At 53.6% G+C, this 21,891-nt stretch overlaps 3 protein-coding genes across 15 annotated transcripts; 1 reads left to right on the top strand and 2 right to left on the bottom strand.

The window, feature by feature from the left end:
* Positions 1 to 4,028: 4,028 nt before the first annotated feature.
* Positions 4,029 to 6,105, bottom strand: LRRN4CL (LRRN4 C-terminal like). Of its 2 annotated transcripts, none has more exons than XM_085010896.1 (2): positions 6,010 to 6,105; positions 4,029 to 5,544 (listed from the first exon to the last, which is right to left on the bottom strand). In XM_085010896.1, exon 2 carries the CDS (start codon positions 5,445 to 5,447, stop codon positions 4,746 to 4,748), a length of 702 nt encoding a protein of 233 aa, XP_084867022.1. In that variant the 5' UTR covers positions 5,448 to 5,544; positions 6,010 to 6,105; the 3' UTR covers positions 4,029 to 4,745. The 2 variants fall into 2 exon arrangements, with proteins under 2 accessions (XP_084867022.1, XP_003353868.3); XM_003353820.5 differs by having other exon boundaries at positions 4,029 to 5,452.
* A 688-nt stretch (positions 6,106 to 6,793) lies between these two features.
* On the bottom strand, positions 6,794 to 19,262 carry BSCL2 (BSCL2 lipid droplet biogenesis associated, seipin). 12 transcript variants are annotated; one of them, XM_085007917.1, is made up of 13 exons: positions 19,182 to 19,262; positions 18,840 to 18,917; positions 16,780 to 16,998; positions 14,990 to 15,306; positions 12,685 to 12,766; positions 9,837 to 9,980; positions 8,662 to 8,796; positions 8,379 to 8,476; positions 7,810 to 7,951; positions 7,594 to 7,660; positions 7,331 to 7,411; positions 7,149 to 7,238; positions 6,794 to 7,031 (listed from the first exon to the last, which is right to left on the bottom strand). In XM_085007917.1, the coding sequence occupies exons 3-13, from the start codon at positions 16,867 to 16,869 to the stop codon at positions 6,889 to 6,891; spliced, it is 1,389 nt and encodes a 462-aa protein (XP_084864043.1). In that variant the 5' UTR covers positions 16,870 to 16,998; positions 18,840 to 18,917; positions 19,182 to 19,262; the 3' UTR covers positions 6,794 to 6,888.
* GNG3 (G protein subunit gamma 3) lies at positions 17,378 to 18,893 on the top strand. The gene is given in 3 exon segments (NM_001435340.1): positions 17,378 to 17,616; positions 18,010 to 18,109; positions 18,370 to 18,893. Coding segments are annotated over 2 exon segments (228 nt in total). The 5' UTR covers positions 17,378 to 17,616; position 18,010; the 3' UTR covers positions 18,499 to 18,893.
* Positions 19,263 to 21,891: the final 2,629 nt, after the last annotated feature.

Raw genomic sequence — 21,891 nt, 5'->3', positions numbered from 1 at the left:
ACGACCCCTTAGCGAAACCGTTTGGAAAGTTATAGAGCAATGTCCATAGAAATGCATGCGCTCTTTGACCTGCTCATCCTCTGGGGGGAGTTGAGCCATCCTCCGCCCCCACTGCCAAAGCGATCTTTGCAAAACACAATATCTGATTAGATCCTGTCATCACCTCCCTGATTAAGACTTCTCCATGAGGCGTTCCCATCATGGCGCAGTGGTTAAGGAATCCGACTAGGAACCATGAGGTTGCAGGTTCGATCCCTGGCCTTGCTCAGTGGGTTAAGGATCCGGCGTTGCTGTGAGCTGTGGTGTGGGTCGCAGACGCAGCTCGGATCCCAAGGTTGCGGTGGTTACAGCTCTGATTGGACCCCTAGCCTGGGAACCTCCATATGCCGCGAGAGCGGCCCAAGAAATGGCAAAAGGACCAAAAAAAAAAAAAAAAGCAGAAAAAAAAAACACTTCTCCGTGAGAAGTTCCTGTTGTGGAGCCGGGGAAACTAATCTGACTGGTATCCATGAAGATGCCGTTCGGTTGGTGGGTTTAGGGTCTGGCATTGCTGTGAGCTGTGGTGTAGGTTGTGGCTTGGATCTGGCGTGGCTGTGGCTGTGGCTGTGGCTGTGACCGGCAGCTACAGCTCCTATTTGACCTTTATCCTGGGAACCTCTATATGCCATGCCGTGAGTTCGGGTCAGAAAAAGACTTCTCTGTGACACCCCAGTCTCCCAGGAGGAAACTTAAATGCCAGTAGTCTGGCTTCCTCCTACCCCATTTTTTGTTTGTTTGTTTGTTTGTTACTGTCCCATTTGTAAAGCGAGGATAACCATAGCACGAACCTAAGGCACCAGACAAAACTGTACTGTGTAAATGTTGGTAGTTAGTATTGAGTTCATCCCCCATCACTTGAGGTTACCTAGTGCAGATTGCAAAACAGGCCTTCTAGCTCTTCCTGGCTTTTGCACATACCAGTCCTTCTGTCTGGGTTTTCCCGCCTCTTCTGTGGCAGGAAATAACCCCCAGTCATTTTTGGACTGGACTCTGGGTTTGCTTTCTGAGGGAAGCCTGCTTTGACCACCCCCTCTCCACCTCCTAGCTCCAGTATTTACTCCATTAACATTTAGCCCCCTGCTATGTAGTCTTGTTGACTGCTTAGCCTCCATCGCCCCCTAGGCTGTTAGGTCCCTTAAGTTAAAGGTCACTTTAAATATTTATTAGGAGGCAGAGTAATAATAAGTTACTGGTATCAATAATATATGCACCAGAGATTGTTATAGTTGATGTATATTTAGTCATCACAACAGTCCATGTGCTATAGAAACTATTATCGATCACAGGAAATAGGCACAGAAAGATCATTTACTGAAGGTCACAGAGCTAGTAAGGAGTAGCACAAGGATTCAGACCTACTGAGTGTGCATTCATGAGACTGCTATGCTATGCTGCCTCTCTGTGGTGGAGCAAAGAGCATCAGCTTTGGAGTTGGGCAGTTTGGGCTGAAATCCCAACTCAGCGCCTTACTTGTGGTTTCAAATCCGTTAGAACCTTAAACGTCTCATCTGTGAAAACGTGAAACCATCTTTTGGAATGATTTGTGATAGAGATCAAGTGAGAACGCATGTAAAACATATCTTTAAATAATGAGATAGTAGGCCCTCATTATTTGTAAATGAATAAATGCTGAGGAAATACAGGGTCAATTAAAAAATTTTTTTTTCTTTTTCTGTCTTTTTTGCCTTTTCTAGGGCCGCTCCTGCAGCATATGGAGGTTCCCAGGCTAGGGGGTCTAATCAGAGCTGTAGCCGCTGACCTACGCGAGAGCCACAGCAACGCCAGATCTGAGCCGAGTCTGCAACCTACACCACAGCTCACAGCAACGCCAGGTCCTTAACCCACTGAGCAAGGCCAGGGATCGAACCCAAAACCTCATGGTTCCTAGTCGGATTCCCGCTGAGCCACAACGGGAACTCCCCCCCGCCAAAAAAAATTTTTTTTTCTTTTGGGGGCTTCACCCTTAACATCATGCAGAAGTTCCAGGGCCAGGGATCCGACCTGTGCCACAGCAGTGACAATGCCAGATCCTTTGTGTGTGTGTGTGTGTGTGTGTGTGTGCGCGCGTGTGTGTGCGTGCGCGCGCGCGTGCCCACACCCACACTTTTTAGGGCTGAACCCATGGTACATGGAGATTCCCAGGCTGGGGTTCAAATAGCTGCTGGCCTACACCACAGCCACAGCAACACAGGATCCCTAACCCACTGAGCAAGGCTAGGGATCCAACCTGCGTATTCATGGATGCTAGTCAGACTTATTACCCACTGAGCCAGGACAGGAACTCTGGCAACGCCAGATCCTTAACCCACTGAGCCACCAAAGAACTCTAGGAATTAAATTTAAAAGTCACTAAGTATTCACTGCCATGTGATGAGTGTTCTAGGTAACAAATGTATTCTAAGTTTATTCCAGAGGGCCAATAATAAAATAATGATTAAATAGTATAGTACTGCCTCTCTCACCTCATTTCAGATGGGTACCCTATAGAAATACACAAATAAGGGAGTTCCCGTCATGGTGCAGTGGTTAACGAATCCGACTAGGAACCATGAGGTTGCGGGTTCGGTCCCTGCCCTTGCTCAGTGGGTTGAGGATCCGGCGTTGCCTTGAGCTGTGGTGTAGGTTGCAGACGCGGCTCGGATCCCGTGTTGCTGTAGCTCTGGCGTAGGCCAGTGGCTACAGTTCGGATTGGACCCCTAGCCTGGGAACCTCCATATGCCGCAGGAGCGGCCCAAAGAAATAGCAAAAAGACAAAACAAACAAACAAACAAACAAACACAAATAAGGATGTCCACAGCAAACGCTGAAGACAACTACAGTGTTCCAACAAAGAGGAATGGCTACTGCCAGTTTAGAAGCATCCTCCTCGGGGAAATTACGCAGCTTTTAACATAATTAAGGAGGTTGTTGTTTACCAACATGGAACATTGTCCATAATGTATTGAATGAAAGCAGAAAATACTGGCATTACATAGAGAAAAATTTGTTCTGATATAGGTACTTACCTCTTGAAGAGGAAGGGAATTTCATTTTATCCTCTTTACTATTATTTCAATTTGTATAAGTGTTTTTTTTTTTTTTTTTTTGTCTTTTTTTTGTCTTGTCTAGGGCCGCACTCACGGCATAGGGAGGTTCCCAGGCTAGAGGTCGAATCGGAGCTGTAGCCCCCAGCCTACGCCAGAGCCACAGAAACACCAGATCCGAGCTGCGTCTGCAACCTACACCACAGCTCACGGCCACGCCGGATCCTTAACCCACTGAGCAAGGCCAGGGATCGAACCGGCAACCTCATGGTTCCTAGTCAGATTCGTTAACCACTGAGCCATAATGAAAACTCCTGTATAAGTGTTACTTTTATAATTAAAAAAAAAGTTATAAGAGCAGTAAAAGTGAGCAATAAGGAGCAACTTAAAGACTTTTCTACATCCGGTTAATTTAAAAATAAACTCAGGAGTTTTTTCTGTGGCTCAAAGGGATAGTAGGTGCCTCAGGAGCACCAGGACACAGATTCAACACTCGGCCAGGCATAGGGGATTAAGGATCCGGTGTTCCCAACAGCTGCCTTGTAGGTTGAAATGGCAGCTGGGATCTGATGCCTGATCTGGGGCTCCGTATGCTGGAAAAAAAGAAAAAATAGGGAGTTCCCGTCATGGCGCAGTGGTTAACGAATCCGACTAGGAACCATGAGGTTGCGGGTTCGGTCCCTGGCCTTGCTCAGTGGGTTAAGGATCCGGCGTGGCCGTGAGCTGTGGTGTAGGTTGCAGACGCAGCTCGGATCTGGTGTTTCTGTGGCTCTGGCGTAGGCTGGGGGCTAGAGCTCCGACTCGACCCCTAGCCTGGGAACCTCCATATGCCGCTGGAGCGGCCCAAGAAATAGCAAAAAAAAAAAAAAAAAAAAAAAAAAAAGAAAAAAAAATAAACTCTGAAGGATTTATACTACCCTGGAACATAGGTGTGTCAGCAGGGAATTGGAAAGGATGTGACGTGCAGTCCTTTAGGTTTCCTTTAATGTCGTTACGGTGGATATACAAGAAACACAAATGGGAGGGGGAAGCCCTTGTTATTAGCATATTATCATGTTTTTACCGGAAAAAACACAAGCTTGTCCCAGACAGCAGCTTTGGCAATCCTTCTCTTCCCCAGCCCAGATCAGTACTTATTTCCACCCGCCTCAGACACAGCTGGATTCTAACCCCGGGCACATCCTCACTATCTTAACAAAAGGCAGAAGGGGGATTGGCCTCTAGCCCCAAATTCCTATCTTGCAGCAGCTTATTCTCAAAACCCCACTAAAGCCACCCATAGTGGCAGAGCCCTTTCGAGGACGTGTGACAGGGGTGGACGAGCCAAGGAGCGGAATTTGGCCGGGGTCTGAATTGGAAGGAGCTAAGAATGACTTTTACATTTTTAAATAGTTACGTGGTTATAGAAGTACCTACATGATACCTTGTATTTTATCCCCTGGACCCATAAAGCCTAAATTATTTCCTTTCCAGTCCGTTGAGAAAAAACGTGCCAACGCTCTCTCCTCCTTCTAAACCTCAGCTCTCGGAGCAGAGCGGCACGTCCGGGACCTGAACCGACGCAGCGGGGACCCCGCGCCCGGCCTTCAGTCCTGCCCTCCGCACTCCGCAGGGGGCCGCCACCTCCCCCAGGAGGGGCGCCGGGCTTAGCTCGGCCTCGGCCGGAGAGGCCCCGGGGCGGCCTCAGAGCCCCGCTGGGCTCGCGCGGCCGCGGCGGGGGCAGCCCCAGCGCTCGCGCAGGCAGAAGTGCCAGACCAGGGCGGCGCCGCTGATGAGCGCCAGCGCCGAGCCCACGCCCACGGCCGCGTGCAGCAGCGTGAGCGGCCGCGGCGGCACGCTCAGCCGGCCGCAGGGACCTAAGGTGGGGCCGCCCGCGCCGTCGAGGCCCTCGGCCCCGGCCGGGGGCACTCCGCTCTCCCCCGCCGCGTTGGCGGCCACGACGCAGACGATGTACGCGCCCCCGGGCTTCAGGCCGTTCAGCTCGGCTCGGCGGACCGTCGAGTTGAGGGGGGGCCCCTTCTGCGGAGCCCCGCCGCCTTCCCAAAGCAGCAGCCAGTACTGGTGGACCGGGGAGGAGGGGGCGCACCAGTGCACCACGGCGCGGCCCTCCTCGGCTTCCACGCGCACTTCCCCCAGGCGCGGCGGGTTGGGCGGCTGCGAGGCGCTGGAGAGGCCGGGGCACAGGCAGGCCGTCGGGCTGGCCCTCTGCAGCTCCTGGCAGGGCACCTGCAAGTGGCGGCAGCGGTCGTAGTCACAGAGGACAGCTGGCAAAGGTGTCTCATCTTGCTCTTCTTCCAAGTCTCCCGCGGCCAAGGGCTGCACTCCGGGAACCACGGAATAGGTGACAGCCAGGAGCCACAGAAGGCAGGGAGAGCCAGGCGGCATGGAGTCTGGAAGGGAAGGAGGTGGCGGGGTGAAGGCTGTTCAGCCCCCGGGTCTTGCAGTCTTCCCTCAACAAAACCCTAGGCACAGGGAAACGCAACTGGGGACCAAGAGGAGAACAGGAAAGAGGTGGGAATGAGACACCCGCGCATGTGTCAACCAACTTCTGAACAGCGTATGTGCTCAGTTTGGGGCGAGAAAAGAATAAAATGTGGTCTCCCCCGACAGAGAAAGGTGTGCGGCCAGCAAGGCAAGAAGCGCTACAAACAGTTAATGGATAAACAGCGCTGGTGAGGAGAAGGGGAGGGGCTGATTCACACAGGCTAGGGAGCAAAGGTGCAACAGTGCCCAAAGGCCACCCAGAGAAACCGAGGTAAAACAAGTGTCAGTCAGTGACACACGCAGAAATCCAGGAAGGAGAGGGAAGCGAGAGAGAAGAGATGGGACACAGGGGCCCTGGCACCCTCCCTCCCTCCCTCCCCACCCGCTCTTCGGCTTCCCCCACCTCCGGCTTCCCCCACCTCCCGGACTCCAGCTCCTCCGTGGCCCACAAGCAGCCCCTTACCGGGATAGGCCTTGATGTGGTGAGTGGCAGACCGAGGGCCCCCAAAGGTCCCCAGGAGCACAGGCTGCGCAGTCGGGATTTGTCAGAGTCTTCTTCAATTTCGTTTTGCCTCAAAGCTTTTATACCCCAACTGTGATGTCACCACCTGGCTCCCCCTTCCCCTGCCCCCCTCCCCGGTGAGTGCCAAGAAGAGGGTTGGTCCCTTCAGAGGGCCTGAGTCACGGGGCCAGGCTGGGGGTGAGGGAAGCCACATGCAGTGGTTTCAGCTGGAGGCCAGGATGCCTGGGTTCTGAAAAAGCAGTGGAATGTGGAAAGCGGCCAGGAGCTGAGCGTCCAAAGGCTGAGGTCATGCGAGGGGATGAGGGGAACGTGAGAGACAGGGCCACCTGGCTGGCATCAGAGAGGAAGGGAGCTGTGGGCGGCACGGGGTCTGGGCTCCAAAATGCTGTTTCGGTAAAAATCGCCGTACCACATCCATGGCAGTCATTTCCTGCCTTCTGCCTCCCGGTGGACAGAGAGAGGGAGGGGTGCGGAGGCCAGAGTGATGTATCCCAGCTCTCCAGCCCCGCCCTGGTTATCCCCCTCCCCAGAGGGAGAGGAGAGTCACGAGGCAGGCGAGGGGGCAGGTTTTCACTCCCTGGGCTTCCTAGGTTGATGAATGGAAACAGCTGGGCCTGAAACAGTCCGGGGTCTGGAGGCCTCCCCATCGCAGCCCCTGAGAAGCCCTCCCGCCTGGAGAGCGCCAGGTTTTCCAATGGCCCTGAATCCACCGCAGAGTCAGGGAGGCAGCTGGCACGAAAATAGTTTATTCGGGGAGCCACGGCACGGAAAAGGGGTGGGGGGGGAGGGCTGGAAGGTGGGGACGCTGCCCCGTTCTCTTCAGGAACTGGAGCACATAGGGCGCTGGCGGACGGTGCCCGCGGAGGATTCGGAGCTGCCCACGGTCTCCGGGGCAAGGGCAGGGGCAGGAACTGGCAGGCTGGTCTCTGTCAACAGGGTTGCATCTTCCCAGGAGCCTGAACCTGGGCCAGGGCAGCGAAGAACAAAATCCCAAACGGGAAGTTCAAGAACCAGGGGCTCCTGCCCCCACCCGGCGTGGCCTCCGCCCTCCCCCAGGTCCCGCTGCAGACTGCCCTCACCGTCACTGGCCTCGGGCTCTGGCTCCTCCTCGCCACTCAGGGGCTGCTGCTGATCTGGCTTCTCCTCTGGGGACAGCTGGCCCTCTGCAGCTGGCGGGGGAAGAGGGAGAGAGGTCAGACTGGACGAAGCCAAGGGGAGTTCTGAGGAGGAGTCAGGAAGAGGTGGGGCTGCTGCGCCTTACCTGTCCCCGAGGGGGCTGCAGGGCTCTCCCTGTGCTCTGTGACCTGTGACAGCTGAGGGGCCGCCTCCTGGCTTTGGGGCCCTGTGCCTCCAGTGGGGATAGAGGACAGGGCAGAGCTAGGGCGGCTGCGCCTGGACGGCAGTGCCAGCTTCACCCCGCTCGGCCTTTCCCTTGACCTTCGCATCAGCTCAGCACCTGAGTGCCAGAGCCTCACACACCACCACAGGGCACAGGAGCCCCCCACCATCGCCTTGACCCGGTACCTGGCTGGCGGGCAGCAATCCTTCGCTGGACTTTCTTTCGGGAGCCGTCTCTGTTTTGGACGTTTACCTGCGGAGGGGAGACTCCTGAGCCGAGAGGCCTGCCTTCCCTCCCCAGGGATCGGGGCCCTTCCACCCCAGCCCCCAAGCCCACCCCTGCCCACTCCCCAGTCAAAGAAGGGTCACGAAGGGGTGAGGAAGGGGGGGGTCCTTTGCGACCTGCAAAGAGAGGCGGTGTCGGGGCCAGACGCCGCCCCACACCCACTGCATGTAGCTGAAGAGCACGATGACACTGAGGAAGGTGAAGTTGCTGGCGACGCCGACGAAGGCGCAGGTCATGGGGAAGTTGTACAGCAGGTACCTGGGGATGCGAGTGGGGGCGGGGCAGGGGAGGGAGTCGCAGCTATCGGGGAGCACCAGCCGCCCCCACTTCTCAGAAATAACTTCCAGAGCAATGCATCAGAGTTTGGCTAAAACGGGTCTCCTCCCTTGGCCTCCACCCTCGGCCTCCCACGCGCTGAGCCAGCAGTTGCGGACAGCAGGTCCTGACCCTGGCTGCGCATGACGTTTCCCTGGGGTGCTTTCAAAAAGACCAGATATGAAACCTAATAAATCCTTGTCTTGGGGTGGGGCCCAGGCATTGGTATTTGTGAAAAGCTCCCCCAGGGAGCTGCTATGCTGATATGGAGCCAGGATGGAGAATCTGTAGCCTAAGTAAAACCTGCCACCTCTGCTTGGGATCCTTTTCCCCTGAGGACAGCCAGGAGGCCACTCCAGCGCTTCCTCACCTGAGCCCAGTGAAGTGGGCATGGATGCGGAGGTAGGCGCCGTACAGCTGGATGCGCTTGCTGTGGATCTCGATAATGGCCCCGGTGGTCGGCACGTACTGTGGGCCGGGAGGGGGAGGTGGCAGCAGCATCAGCCCGGGATCCTGCTGCTGTCACTCACAGCCCGATCTGAGGCCCACTTCCAGCCTCTGGAGCTGTCCCTCCTGACCGAGGCCAGGAGCTCTTCAGGTCAAATTCTGGGCTTGTGGGCAGGGCTGGCTCCTGGCCCTCCTGCCCCGCTTACCGAGTTCTCTCTGTATTCCGGGTATAGCTCCACCTCCAGGATCTGCTTCTGCTCTGCAAAGCCGAACAGCAGGAGGCTGGAGAAGACCAGCGTGTCAAGCATCTGGAGCAGGTCTGAGCGGTAGTGCAGCATCACCTGCCGAGGCCAGGAGGGAGAGGCTGAGGACTGGTGCCTCCCCAGGCTGCTTCTTCCTCAGGCCCCCTGCTCCCTCCCTTGCACTTCCTACCACGCCCCCAAACCCAAGTCGTGACCCAACCACTGTGAAGGCTGGCGAGACATCCCTGCCTGGCCCTACCAAGTGTCTCTATTCCCAAAACAGCAAAGCCCCTTCTTCTAAGAAACTGTCCAAGATGAAGCCCAGCACTGTCTCTGATCTACCTTTCCCCCAAATGGTTGTAGAATCCAGAAGAGAATGTATGTCCCAGTGCACCAGCGGAAGCTTTTTTCCCCATATGGACATTCAGGAATTTGTTTTCGTCATGTCCTTCTGTTGACAATTAAGAATGGAGTCTAGGGAGTTCCCGTCGTGGCTCAGTGGTTAACAGATCCCACTAGTAACCATGAGGTTGCGGGTTCAATCCCTGGCCTCGCTCAGTGGGTTAAGGATCTGGCATTGCCGTGAGCTGTGTAGGTTGCAGATGCGGCTCGGATCCCGCATGGCTGTGGCTCTGGTGTAGGCTGGTGGCTACAGCTCCGATTAGACCCCTAGCCTGGGAAGCTCCATATACCGCAGATGTGGCCCTAAAAAGAAAAAAAGAAAAAAAGAACGGAGTCTAACATTTATTGAACACCCACTATTTCTTCATCAAACCTAAACTAGGCTTACTATGAGGAGTTACTGCTATATGGACTTATAATACTTTATAGCCAAGGGGCTAAGTAAGTTGCCCCTCAGCTGGCATGTTTCCGAGTAAGGATTTGAGGCCAGGCCTGTCTGGCTCCAAAGAAGCCCGTTTTCAGGGCAGCTCCACTCTTCAGGCTGTACCCCAAAAGCTAGACATGCTCATCAGATATCTGGGGGCGATCGTCTGGTTTGGCAAACGGACACCTCTTGCCTATCCTGATGTGTCTGTGACCTCAGAGCTAGGATGTCTGCTCCTCGAGCCCCACCCAGACTCTCTGACACTGGTCATCCTTCTCCTCCACGCCCTCCCAGACAGGCCGGGAACACTTACGGAGCGGGAAGAGGTGGAGATGATTCGGCCACCTCTGGTGTAGCAGGAGATGGTGACCAAGAACATGCCCAAATCTTGGTTCACGCGAGACTCTGGCAGCTCGAGCTCTAAGGTGACGCGGTACGGCTGTCCATACATCAGCACCTGCCCAAGGGAGCCCCCAACTCTTTCAGAAAGAAACAGTTTAATCGTCCTATCCCTGTTCCACCTCCCTGTCCCTCCAGATACTCTGCCACAACCCCCTCAGCTAGCAAAACAGGCCTCCCAATCTCTCTCATCCTGGGAAGGTGCTGCCCCCTTCTGGTGGCTGGATCCCGCCCACTTCTGAGATCTTAGCTTTACCCTGTCAGCACTAGGTTTTGAGCAAGGGTATTTTTATATATTTTTATTTTTTGTCTTTTTAGGGCCACACCCGTGGCATATGGAGGTTCCCAGGCTAGGGGTCTAATCAGAGCTGTAGCTGCTGGCCTATGCAACAGCCACAGCAACGCCAGATCTGAGCCGCCTCTGCGACCTATACCACTGCTCACGGCAATGCCAGATCCTTAACCCACAGGGCGAGGCCAGGGATCCAACCCGCAACCTCTTGGTTCCTAGTCCGATTTGTTTCCACTTCGCCATGACGGGAACTCGGCGAAAGGGTTCTGAGAGGGTTGTGTCATATTTCTTTTCCAAAAGTGAACCGTCATGTTGCCAACTGGGCCAACTGTGACTCAGGCCTCTCTGTCTCCATGAGGCCATCCCCCAGGGCCCAGCCTGCCTTCGCTGACATTATTAATTAACTAAGTGCCAGAAGCGCTCACTGTTTCCCTAGCCAGCTCTCGAGGTCACTGTTGCTCCAGACCATCTTATGTCGTTACGGGCCCCATACCTTGGCTCTGCTGGCAGAACCCGGAGACCTTCACTGGGATTAACCTCCAAGGGTTAAAGATTTGCCACCAAACATACCCTGGTTTTTCCTAACCATTCCTATATTCCTCTAATTCTATATTCAATTATGCTTATCCTGTAGCACAACCCTCTTAAGATGATACATAAGGACCACAGGGGTGATAGGAAAGACAGAATGGAAGAGACCCCCCCCCAAAAAAAAGAGTTCTCTTGTAGTGCAGTGAGTTAAGGATCCAGCATTGTCACTGTAGTGGCTTGGGTTGCTGCTATCTATGGCTCAGGTTTGATCCCTGGCCAGGAAGTTCCACATGCCATGGCCAAAAAAAAACCTTTTTTTTTTTTGTCTTTTCTAGGGCCACACCTGTGGCACATGGAGGTTCCCAGGCTAGGGGTCGAATCGGAGCTGTAGCTGCCGGCCTACACCACAACCATAGCAACACCAGATCCAAGCCGTGTCTGCAACCTACACCACAGCTCACAGCAATGCCGGATCCTTAACCCACTGAGAAAGGCCAGGGATCGAACCTGCAACCTCATGGTTCCTAGTCAGATTTGTTTCTGCTGCACTATGACGGGAACTCCAAAAAACCATTTTTTTTTTTCTTTTTGGCTGCGGCCTCAGCATTCAGAAGTTCCAGGGCCAGGGACTGAACCCAAGTCACAGCAACAATGTGAACTGCTGCAGTGACAATGCCAGATCCTTAACATACTCTACCGCAAGGGAACCCCTCATTTTTAAATTCTTAGTAAATCTGACCACTAATTACTTCTCATGAAAACTCAAAAAAAAAAAAAAAAAAAAATCTGGTGATCAGAAATGCTGCTGATCTTCCAAGGTCCTTCTGAAGTGTTCTGGACGCCTACCCCTTTTTCAGAGCCTCCAGCAGCTTGCCTAATAGAGAAGGACAAATCCCATTCTGCATTTCCTAGGGTTTCCAGCTTTCTTTTTTTTTTTTTTTTTTTTTTGGTCTTTTGTCTTTTTGTCTGTTGTTGTTGCTGTTGCTGTTGTTGCTATTTCTTGGGCCGCTCCCGCGGCATATGGAGGTTCCCAGGCTAGGGGTTGAATCGGAGCTGTAGCCACCGGCCTACGCCAGAGCCACAGCAACTCGGGATCCGAGCCGCGTCTGCAACCTAAACCACAGCTCACGGCAACGCGGGATCGTTAACCCACTGAGCAAGCGCAGGGACCGAACCCGCAACCTCATGGTTCCTAGTCGGATTCGTTAACCACTGCGCCACGACGGGAACTCCTCCAGCTTTCTTGAAGTCATAGTGGCATCTGACCCAGTCTCTGACACAGTACCCTTTGTAATGGCAGGTTACAAATACCTGTCAATGGTTTCATAATTTAACATATTTTCAAAACTCATGGGTGGGTTCCAACCTAGTTCAGTGAAAGAGCTGATCTGTAAATTGAGAGGCATTCAGATCTAAAACACACCTCATCTAGTAGACATGGCCTGGCTGAAACAATTTAAGAAGGAGAACATAGGAGTTCCTGTTGCGGCTCAGTGGTTAACGAATCCAACTAGGAATCATGAGGTTGCAGGTTCAATCCCTGGCCTCGCTCAGTGGGTTAAGGATCCGGCGTTGCCATGAGTTGTGGTGTAGGTCGTAGACGTGGCTCGGATCCCACATTGCTGTGGCTCTGGTGTAGGCTGGTGGCTACAGCTCCAATTGGATCCCTAGCCTGGGAACCTCCACATGCGCCGGGTGTGGCCATAGAAAAGAAAAAAAAAAAAAAAAGAGAGAGAAGGAGAACATTGCTAAAGTTTGCTGAAGGAAAGAATAATGCACACAATTTGTTTGGACTTTCATTTTTCTTTAACCTCCCTTTCCTTGAAAGCCTTCCTCTTAGCCTCTATTACTCAGTCCCTGATCACCAGGTTTTTCTCAAGCCTTCCTATTTCAAGTCGTCAGAGCTCTAATGAAACCTCTCTTCAGGTCCCACACTCACCCGATCACGTCCACCCTTAGCCAGTGAGACGTTGGCAACGGGGAAGGAGCAGAGTAAGGAGGAGGAAGAATCGCAGTCGGTCCTAAATGAGAATGAGGATGACACTCGGCTGAGTTAGGGTCTGTCTTGCCCTCACGCCTCCTTAGCCCCTAGGGCTCCCCTTCCCATTCCCCACCCCTTCTTCCAGAACAGGCACCCTTCTCTGTCATAAAGAGAGATGCAGACGAAATGCAGCCAGGAGATTCCAGACACCAGGAATGTTCTTTAATTCTCTTCCTGCTACTTCAGTTTATTTCTTCTTGTTAGGGCAGACATTCTTTTTTTTTTTTTGGGTGTGCCCATGCATGCGGAAGTTCCCAGGTGAGGGACTGACTGACCCGACCTGCTGCAGTAACAATGCCGGATCTTTAACCCACTGCGCCACGGGCGATCTCCAGGGAAGAGATTCCTTTGTTTTTGTTTTTGTTTTTTTGTTTTTACTTTCTAGGGCCATACCTGTGGCATATGGAGGTTCCCAGACGAGGGGTTGAATCCGAGCTGCAGCTGCTGGCCTACACCACAGCCACAGCAACACCCTATCTGAGCTGCGTCTGTGACCTACACCACCACACCACAGCTCATGGTAACGCTGGATCCTTAATCCACTGAGCGAGGCCAGGGGTCGAACCCTTGTCCTCGTGGATATTAGCCAGGTTTGTTACTGCTGAGCCACGATGGGAACTCCCTCAGATGGTCTTTAGGAGGTTCATGCACCCTCTCATAGTGTGGGCAAAACTGCACATGGCCACGTACAGAGGATTTTATGGCAGGAGGGGCCAGAGCTTTCATGAGATCCATGTTTCCTAAAAGTTTAAGCAGCTCTGCCTTGGAAATTACAGCTTAAGACCAGGGACAAAGGACAGGGAAAAAAAAAAAATCCACTTTGCACCATTAATAATAATGCCCTTGTCGGCACTTCTTGATTGGTCCTGTGGTCATTCTTAAAAGGAGAGAATCTGGGAGTTCCCGTCATGGCTGAGCGGTAACAAACCAAACTAGTATCCACGAAGACTAGTATCCATCCCTGGCCTCACTCAGTGGGTTAAGGATCTGGCGTTGCAGTGAGCTGGGGTGTAAGTTGCAGATATGGCTTGGATCTCGTGTTCCTGTGGCTGTGGTGTGGGCCGGCAACCTCAGCTCTGATTTGACTCCTAGCCTGGGAACTTGCATGTGCTTTGGGTGAAGCCCTAAAAAGACCAAAAAAAAAAAAAAAAAAAAAAAAAGAAGACAATTTGGCGGGATTTGTAAAATGGAAAGGAACTGAGGCCCCAGGCAAGAAATAGGACTCTGGGAGTTTATGTGTTCATACACCTGTGTCTCCATATATTCTCTTGCAGCAGACTGTCGTGAGTGGGAGGAAGTCATGCAAAAGGTCAACTGCTGCTTTCTTTTTTTTTTTTTTTTTGTCTTTTTGCCATTTCTTGGGCCGCTCCTGCGGCATATGGAGGTTTCCAGGCTAGGGGTCCAATCAGAGCTGCAGCTGCCAGCCTATGCCACAGCCACAGCAACTCGGGATCCGAGCTGCGTCTGCGACCTAGAGCACAGCTCATGGCAACGCCGAATCGTTAACCCACTGAGCAAGGGCAGGGATCGAACCCGCAACCTCATGGTTCCTAGTCGGATTCGTTAACCACTGCGCCACGACAGGAACTCCTACTGCTGCTTTCTTTTTTTTTTTTTTTTTTTTTTTTTTTTGTCTTTTGTTGTTGTTGTTGCTATTTCTTGGGCCACTCCCGCGGCATATGGAGGTTCCCAGGCTAGGGGTTGAATCGGAGCTGTAGCCACCGGCCTCCGCCAGAGCCACAGCAACGCAGGATCCGAGCCGCGTCTGCAACCTACACCACAGCTCACGGCAACGCCGGATCGTTAACCCACTGAGCAAGGGCAGGGACCGAACCCGCAACCTCATGGTTCCTAGTCGGATTCGTTAACCACTGCGCCACGACGGGAACTCCCTTTCTTTTTTTTTTTTTTTTTTCAACTGCTGCTTTCTTAATACCTCCTCTACTGAGATGACCAGAGGGGTTGGGCTGGCTCAACAGTCTACCCTGGCTCAACAGTTGGGCCCTAAGAGAGGTCTGACGCATCCTACCCAGAACTGACCCCTCGTAATGACAGTCTAGGGGAGAGATTTTTTTTTTCTCCTCTTTTAAACCAGATTTCAGTAACCAGAGACAGGTAAGCGGGTTGACCTGAATAAACTCCAAGGATCCTTGCAGCCATTCCCTCTCAGGATTCTGCTACTGTGATAGAGGCCCCCTCTCACCTGTAGTAGAAATGCACGGGGCTGAGGTGGCTGACTGTCGGCATGTAGGAATAGTAGAAGGAGCCGTAGAGGAAGACAGACACCCAGAGCAGGAGGAGGATGGTACAGAAGAGCACCCCAAACTGCAGCAACAGCTTGCGGGCACGGCCTGCCAGGACGTGGCCCATCTCCTGAGCCCACAGTAAGGCGGGTACTGGTGGGTCATTGACCATGTTAGGGAGTGCAGGGGGTCTGACCCCGGGTTCAGGCCTTGAGTTCCTAGGTGCTCTGCCACCTGGACGCCACCCCTGGCCATGGGATGCAGCAGCTGGTGGTTCCTGGAAGAAGACAGAGAGGGGGAAAGAATGGCTCCTTTCATCAAGGAGGTGGGGGAAAAAAAGGACAAGCTTAGGACTGTCTTTGAGGAACTGGAGACACCAAGACATGGCAAAGTCTTTGTTTCATATGGCTTTTTTCCAATTGACTGCCTTTCTCAGCCAACCATCCCTTCCTTTCCTCCACAGGTGCTTTCTCTCTCTGCCACCAGTGCTAGAGTTCCTCAATTGAACTCGTTCTCTGGTCACCTGATTCTGGGACGGGAACACCTTGATACTCATTCGCAGCAATACATGACATACAGAGGAGGCGCACCTTAAAGTTCTCTTTAAAAAAAGGCGGTTTTAAACACATGATGACACTGATTCCCCACTCCGAGGTGGTTGCAAGAAGAATGTGGTACTTGCCTAAGGTCGCACAGCGGGACTCAGAGCGAGCAGCCTCAGCGCAGCCACAGTGGCCTCCCGAGTTTCTCTTCTCCGCCTGCAACTACGCTCGCTCCCAGACCGCGCCACGCCCCACACCGGGCAGGACATCCAGCAGCCAACGGCCGCTCCCTGCCAGGCCCCTCCGGTTTGGCAGTGGGCGCGGGGCCCGGTGCCCCCATCCAACCACACCACCACAGAAAGCAGCCCGCCGGCCGCCGCAGCTCCGCAGACTCACCAGCAGCGCGCTGCCAGGGAAACCGCGAGAAGGCACTTCCGCCTCTCGGGGAAGCCCCGCCCCCTTCCGCCGGCTGCCTTTGTAGCCCTGGGGGGCGGGTCCTCGTCAAGGGGCGGGGCCCGGAGCAAGGGGCGGGGCCTTCCGGGCCGCCTGGTTCCCACCTCCTCGACCTCCGCACCGTCCCTCCCAGTGGTCCGTTACCCACCCGTTACCAGCACCAAAGGGGACAGGCGCCTCCTTTCAAGCCCCAAGATATGCCCCAGACAAGCTATGAGTCAGCAGCATCCCTCTCGGCCCGCCTCTCGAGGCCGCAATCACGGCCCTCTGCCCAAACGTTCACTACCCACTATTTAAACCCCGAAAAGGGGGAGAGGTGGGCATCCACCTCCTTGGAGCTGTAGGCATTCGAGGCAGAGAGCATGCGCCCCGAGAACGTTGTGATCTGCGGGGACCTGTGCATCTTGCGCGTTGCGCTGGCGGGCTGGCTGTCCCCTGTTTTACAAGAGTGGTAGCATTTCAGGCCCGTGTTTGGTCTCCAGCTTTTTTGATGCGTAATCGACCTCCTCTGACCCTAACCAGACTTTCCCACAGAGTTCCCGCAGCGCATTATCTAGACTAGTCTTGACGAGTGGCACCCTCTATTCTGTATATGTCCATTCACCCCAAAAAAGATCCCTTCGAGGGTAGGGTCAGTGTTGTGTACATCTTTGCATTCCTCACAGCACTAAGCACAACGCAATCTCCCGACCAATACACACCCACCCCCAGGAAGCCCATCTATTTCCAGAAACACCCACTGAACTCTCCCCTACCTCTTCTTTGTCCGATTCTTTGATCTGGTCTCTGCACACCTCTTTTTCCTTAGCTTCTCCTTCTTTTTGGTCTGCCATTTCTTTAGACATCTTCCTGATGGACCTCGCTGCCCCTAGATTTTCCACGCCAGTCACTTGTAGCTAGGTCATTAAGTGGTGATCTAGAAGTTGATACCTGTAGCTCATCACATTTTCCTGGAAATTGGGAATGGAGGGTCCCTGGGAGAGAAACGAAGAGTCAGGTGCTAAATGCTGTGTCAGAGTAGAGGGAGGAGGGGTGGAGTGGGGGGGGTGACTGCCCAGCTGATGTCAGATTTTCAAATGAGCAGGGTCTCCCAGCAGCCAGTACTGACTCCAATGCAGGGGCTGTCACAGGTCCAGACCACCCCATTTGAGGGGGGGAGTCTGCCTGGGACTCAGTTACTTTCAGCTCCTTTGGGGAGGGCTCTAGCCCAGACTCAGGATGCCTGCAATGGGGGAAGGGCAGGTTGTGAGACAGTAACGGTGGGGGTGTGCACAGGGGCTGCAGGCAGAGCAGCTAGGCTCCCCCACTGGCCAGACGATTGGTATGCGCCAGGATCTGAGCAGCTCCTTCTAGCATCCTTCATCCTTCAGGTATTTGGGCAGTGCTTGAGCTGGAGAAACGGGGACCAGTCAGTCCTCCACCAGCCTCTGACCCGACCCTCCCCAGTGGCCTTCTCTGTATTAGTTGCTTTGGCTGCTGCGTCAGATACTCTCAGCTGCAACTCCCTGCAAGGTGGGGCACCCATCTCAGGCAGAAGGTTTTGGTGCACCCCAGATCCCACTCCCCAGGACTGACACTGCCTGTGGCCTCAGGTGAGTAGGGAACATCCTGCTTTTCTCCCTTTGGGGCTCACGGGGGCGGGTGGGGGTTATGTGCTCTCCTCATCAGGGCGGGGCTCCTGTTTCTAGCTGGGGTTTTCCAAGCTGGCAACACACAGAGCTTGAGAGCTGTAAGCCTTGAATCATTAGTACGTTTAATGATCTGAGGCCCAGGCCATGTAGGAGTTTGGGGAGCTTCTCATCCCACCTCTCCATTTCCTCAGCTTTGGAAGACAGGGGTGGGAAAGACCACTGGAGGTTGGGGATAAGAGGGAAGTAAAATACGGGAGCATATGACCCAGCCTCGTAAAGGCTGATGAGCGGGGGGCCTTCAGCTGAGACTGTGCAGGGCCCCCTATCATGCTCTGAGCTGTCTCTCTTTTCCAGGATGAAAGGGGAGACCCCTGTGAACAGCACTATGAGCATTGGGCAAGCCCGCAAGATGGTGGAACAGCTTAAGATTGAAGCTAGTTTGTGCAGGATAAAGGTGGGTGGGGCCCTAGATCCCAGTTGGCAGGGCTGTACTGTAGACTGCCAAACCTCAGGATGAGAGATGCTTTCTTTTCTTGAGATCAGAGGAGGAGTCCTGGGATCGGTAAGGAGAGCTGACCCCAAGCCTCCGTGGGTGACGCGGGAAGAGAAAACTGTCCTAAGGAGCCCTAGCGATGGCAAAAGAAAACCTATTTGGAGAGGGAGACTGCAGTCCAGGGTTTCTGGCTAACAATTGTCCTCCTGGCTGTGCCCCAGGTGTCCAAGGCAGCAGCAGACTTGATGACTTACTGTGATGCCCACGCCTGTGAGGATCCCCTCATCACCCCTGTGCCCACTTCGGAGAACCCTTTCAGGGAGAAGAAATTCTTCTGTGCCCTCCTCTGAGCTGCCCTGTCCCCTCCTCACAACTCTTCACCTCTCCCACTCCCTGGCCTTTTCTTACTTAGGTCAGGAATTGTCCTGAGCCCCTGAGGGTCCCCGCATCTCATCTCTAGCCCTTGCCCAACCCTGTGAAGTTATCTGAAGCACAAGACCTTCTCTCACCTATTTGCTGACCCCATTTCTTCGCCCACTCTGGCCGACCCAAAGCTCCCCGTGACTCGGGGCACCTTTAGCTCCTCCCACAGAAGGGCTGTCAGACTCTGCCGGGGTCCCGCCTGCTTCCCTCTGTGACCTGCTCAGACAATGGAGAGAGGGATGGAGTGGGTGCCTGCTGTCAGTCTCACCTGGAGCTGCTGGAAGGTAAAGCCTTTTGAAGAATAAAGTCATCCAGAGTCTCAGAGGGCAGCTTCTGTGTTAGCGTTCTTGGGGGAGAAGATCATCAGTCAATAGTTTTGGTGGTTAGAAAGGCGTGTCATAACCAGGGTCAGTCAAAGCAGGTTAGACATTGTCTAGGATCAGAGATCCTGCGACGTTAAGGGGAGGGGGAAACGGATGGCGGGCACGGCACGTGTCTTAAGTGGAAGAATTAAGTTACAACAGACACTCAGGCGATGGAGAGCGCGCGCAAACACACACACACACACACACACACACAGGCAATGAAGAAAATGAAAATGAAAACAGACCAAACGGGGTAGATTTAGGGAGGGAGCCGGAGGGGAGTCGTAGACAGAAGGAACCCAGTGAAAGGGGAGGAGCTTGGTTTCAGTCCCAGCGAAGGGGCCGGTTTTATTTCTAACATGGCCGCGCCCAGAGCAAGTCTCCTTCCAAGATGGCCGCTGCCAGGGGAACCTGCGCCAATATGGCGGCCGCACGTCACAGCGTTTCACCGTACACGGCTTCTCTGGGCCCATACTTAAAATGGCGGTCCTAGGCGCTCAGCGTGCTCAATATGGTCCCTTCCGTGTTCATCTACCTCAAAATGGCTGCCCCTGCTGTCGCCAACTGGATTCCCACTCCTGCCCACTCTGGAGGCTGGAGGCCGACGTCCACTCGATTCAGGTGAAGGCGTGCGGCGGCTATAAGCCAAGGATTAAGGGACAAGGGGACCCCAGCAAGCACGCGGGCAGTAGGCATAGGTTTCCACAGTCTGCCTAACAGACGGTCCCGTTGGAGCGGAAACGTGTGAGGACAACGCCCGGCGCCGTGTATTTCAGCGCGCTGCTTCTCGGTCGCCTCCCTAGGGGTTGGTTAAGCCCCAAATTGTTCAGTCTGGGCTTCCTGGTGGAACTGGGGCGTGCTGTTCCCCACTTCCCATTATTCAGGCCCATCCGCCAGGAGCAATGTCCCCGCCCCGCGTGTGCCCGCCACCCCTCGGAGCGGCCCAGCGAGCTGCCGGGTCGGAGGTTCAGCGTCTCACGAGTGTCTGCGGGACTCAAATTTTGGACGCAAACTTAGCGGAGGTTTTGTAAGAGCCAAAATGCCTTTCTAGAAGCCTCTTCCTTCCAAGGGAAAGACAGATATGGAAGTGGGACCGGGGCCAAGGCAGAGACCGTGCGAGTCTCAGAATGTCTGCTCCTCGCGGATGGTCAGATTCCTCCCCCACCCCTCAGTTCAGGGGTGCATCCTTGGGGGAGGGAGGGGAAGCCTAGGTCAGTTCGTGCTTTGTCCCGGGACACACTTGGGAGAAGGGGGCTGCCTTGCGGTGAGAGGGGGTGACCTGTATGAGAGATAGCAGGTCACCCCAGCTTCCCCACGCGTTCACGCAGGAAGACAGCAGGGGGAGGGGAACAGACAGGAAACCTAAGGAACTGAACTTAGTTTCCTAAGATGTCTCCGCAGGCCCCAGGGGTGCCCAGTGAACTTGGGGCACCTTCAGGAATAGCACCTGTCCAGGTGTTGATGCATTCTTGAGCCCTCCTAGGTTATGGGGATATATATATATTTTATTAATGAATTTATTACATTTATAGTTGTACAATGATCATCACAATCCAATTTTACAGGATTTCCATCCCACAACCCCAGCGCATCTCCCCCCCCCCCCCAAACTGTCTCCTTTGGAAACCATAAGTTTTTCAGTCTGTGAGTCAGTATCTGTTCTGCAAAGAAGGGTTCTGGGGATATTTAATTAATCCCCTCATCCCTGAGAGAAGGAAACAGGGAAAGTAACCTGGCTGCCCTCCTGAAGTAGGGACTTGGCCTCCTTTTGTTCAGGAGTCTGCTTAGTTCTTTCTTGGTGCTGATGAAACAAAAGCAAGTCTGGTTTTTGGTGGTTTTTTTTTTTTTTTTGGTCTTTTTAGGGCCACACCCACGGCACATGGAGGTTCCCAGGCTAGGGGTCCAATCGGAGCTGTAGCCGTCACAGCAAGGCAGGATCCAAGCCTCATCTGCAACCTACGCCACAGTTCATGGCAACATCAGATCCTTAACCCACTGAACGAGGCCAGGGATTGAACCTTCATCCTCATGGATGCTAGTCAGGTTCATTAATGCTAAGCCATGACGGGAACTCCAAAGCAAGTCTGTTTTTGTTTAGTTTTTTCTTTTTATGGCCACACCTGTAGCACATGGATGGAAGTTCCTGGGCCAGGGGTTGAATTGGAACTGCAGCTGCAGGCCTGTGCCACAGCCATGCCGGATCTGAGCTGCATCTGTGATATGACCTATATCACAGCTTGCGGCAATTCTGGATCTTTAACCCACTGAGCAAGGTCAGGGATGAAACCTGCATTCTCACAGACACTGTCAGGTTCTTAACTTGCTAAGACACAACGGGAACTCCAAGTCTGCTTTAATCTCTGCATCCTGTCAGTGTCTGGCATATAGCAGACATTCAAATACCTGATGATTGAAGTTCCCTTTGTGGCACAGCAGAAATGAATCCGACTAGGAACCATGAGGTTGCGGGTTCGATCCCTGGCCTCGCTCAGTGGGTTAAAAATCTGGCGTTGCCATGAGCTGTGTGTGGTGTAAGTCATAGATGCAGCTTGGATACTGTGCTGCTGTGGCTGTGGTGTAGGCTGGCAGCTGTAGCTCCAATTTGACCCCTAGCCTGGGAACCTCCATATGCCGCAGGTGCAGCCCTAAAAAGCAAAATAAATTAATAAACAAATACCTGACAAATGGATTGTTCTATACACGCTTAAATAGCAGACAGCATAAACGGCACTAAAAGAAACTTTTGCTTTTCCTACAGTATCAGTGTTGGGCAAATGCCAGAGGAGTTAAGTGAAAATTTCCACATTAGTTCAGACATGGTAAAAAGCCACAAGTGCTCAATAAATGCAGTCTTTTGTGTGTGTGTGTGGCATATAGAGTTCCTGGGCCAGGGATCAGATCTGAGCCACAGTAGTGACCTAAGCTGTGGCAACGCTAGATCCTTAACCCACTGTG

Source organism: Sus scrofa, chromosome 2 (genome assembly GCF_054392235.1).
Source record: "Sus scrofa isolate SSC_HxYL_T2T_F1_AM1 chromosome 2, Sscrofa_HxYL_maternal_Yorkshire_Landrace_v2.0, whole genome shotgun sequence".
NCBI classification, from domain to species: domain Eukaryota; kingdom Metazoa; phylum Chordata; class Mammalia; order Artiodactyla; family Suidae; genus Sus; species Sus scrofa.
Note: the sequence above shows the minus strand (reverse complement) of the source record. Positions and strands in the feature narration are given on the sequence as shown.

Bases quoted from the DNA above. Each gene is read 5' to 3' on its own strand.
- LRRN4CL (XM_085010896.1), bottom strand. From the start codon at position 5,447: ATGCCGCCTGGCTCTCCCTGCCTTCTGTGGCTCCTGGCTGTCACCTAT.
- BSCL2 (XM_085007896.1), bottom strand. From the start codon at position 16,869: ATGTCTAAAGAAATGGCAGACCAAAAAGAAGGAGAAGCTAAGGAAAAA. The intron at 7,239-7,330 runs GTAAGGCGCAGC...TTCCCCCGCCAG, and splicing joins TGCAGCCCCCTCGGGGACAG to CTGCAGAGGGCCAGCTGTCC. The intron at 7,032-7,148 runs GTGAGGGCAGTC...GCCCTGGCCCAG, and splicing joins AGAGCCCGAGGCCAGTGACG to GTTCAGGCTCCTGGGAAGAT.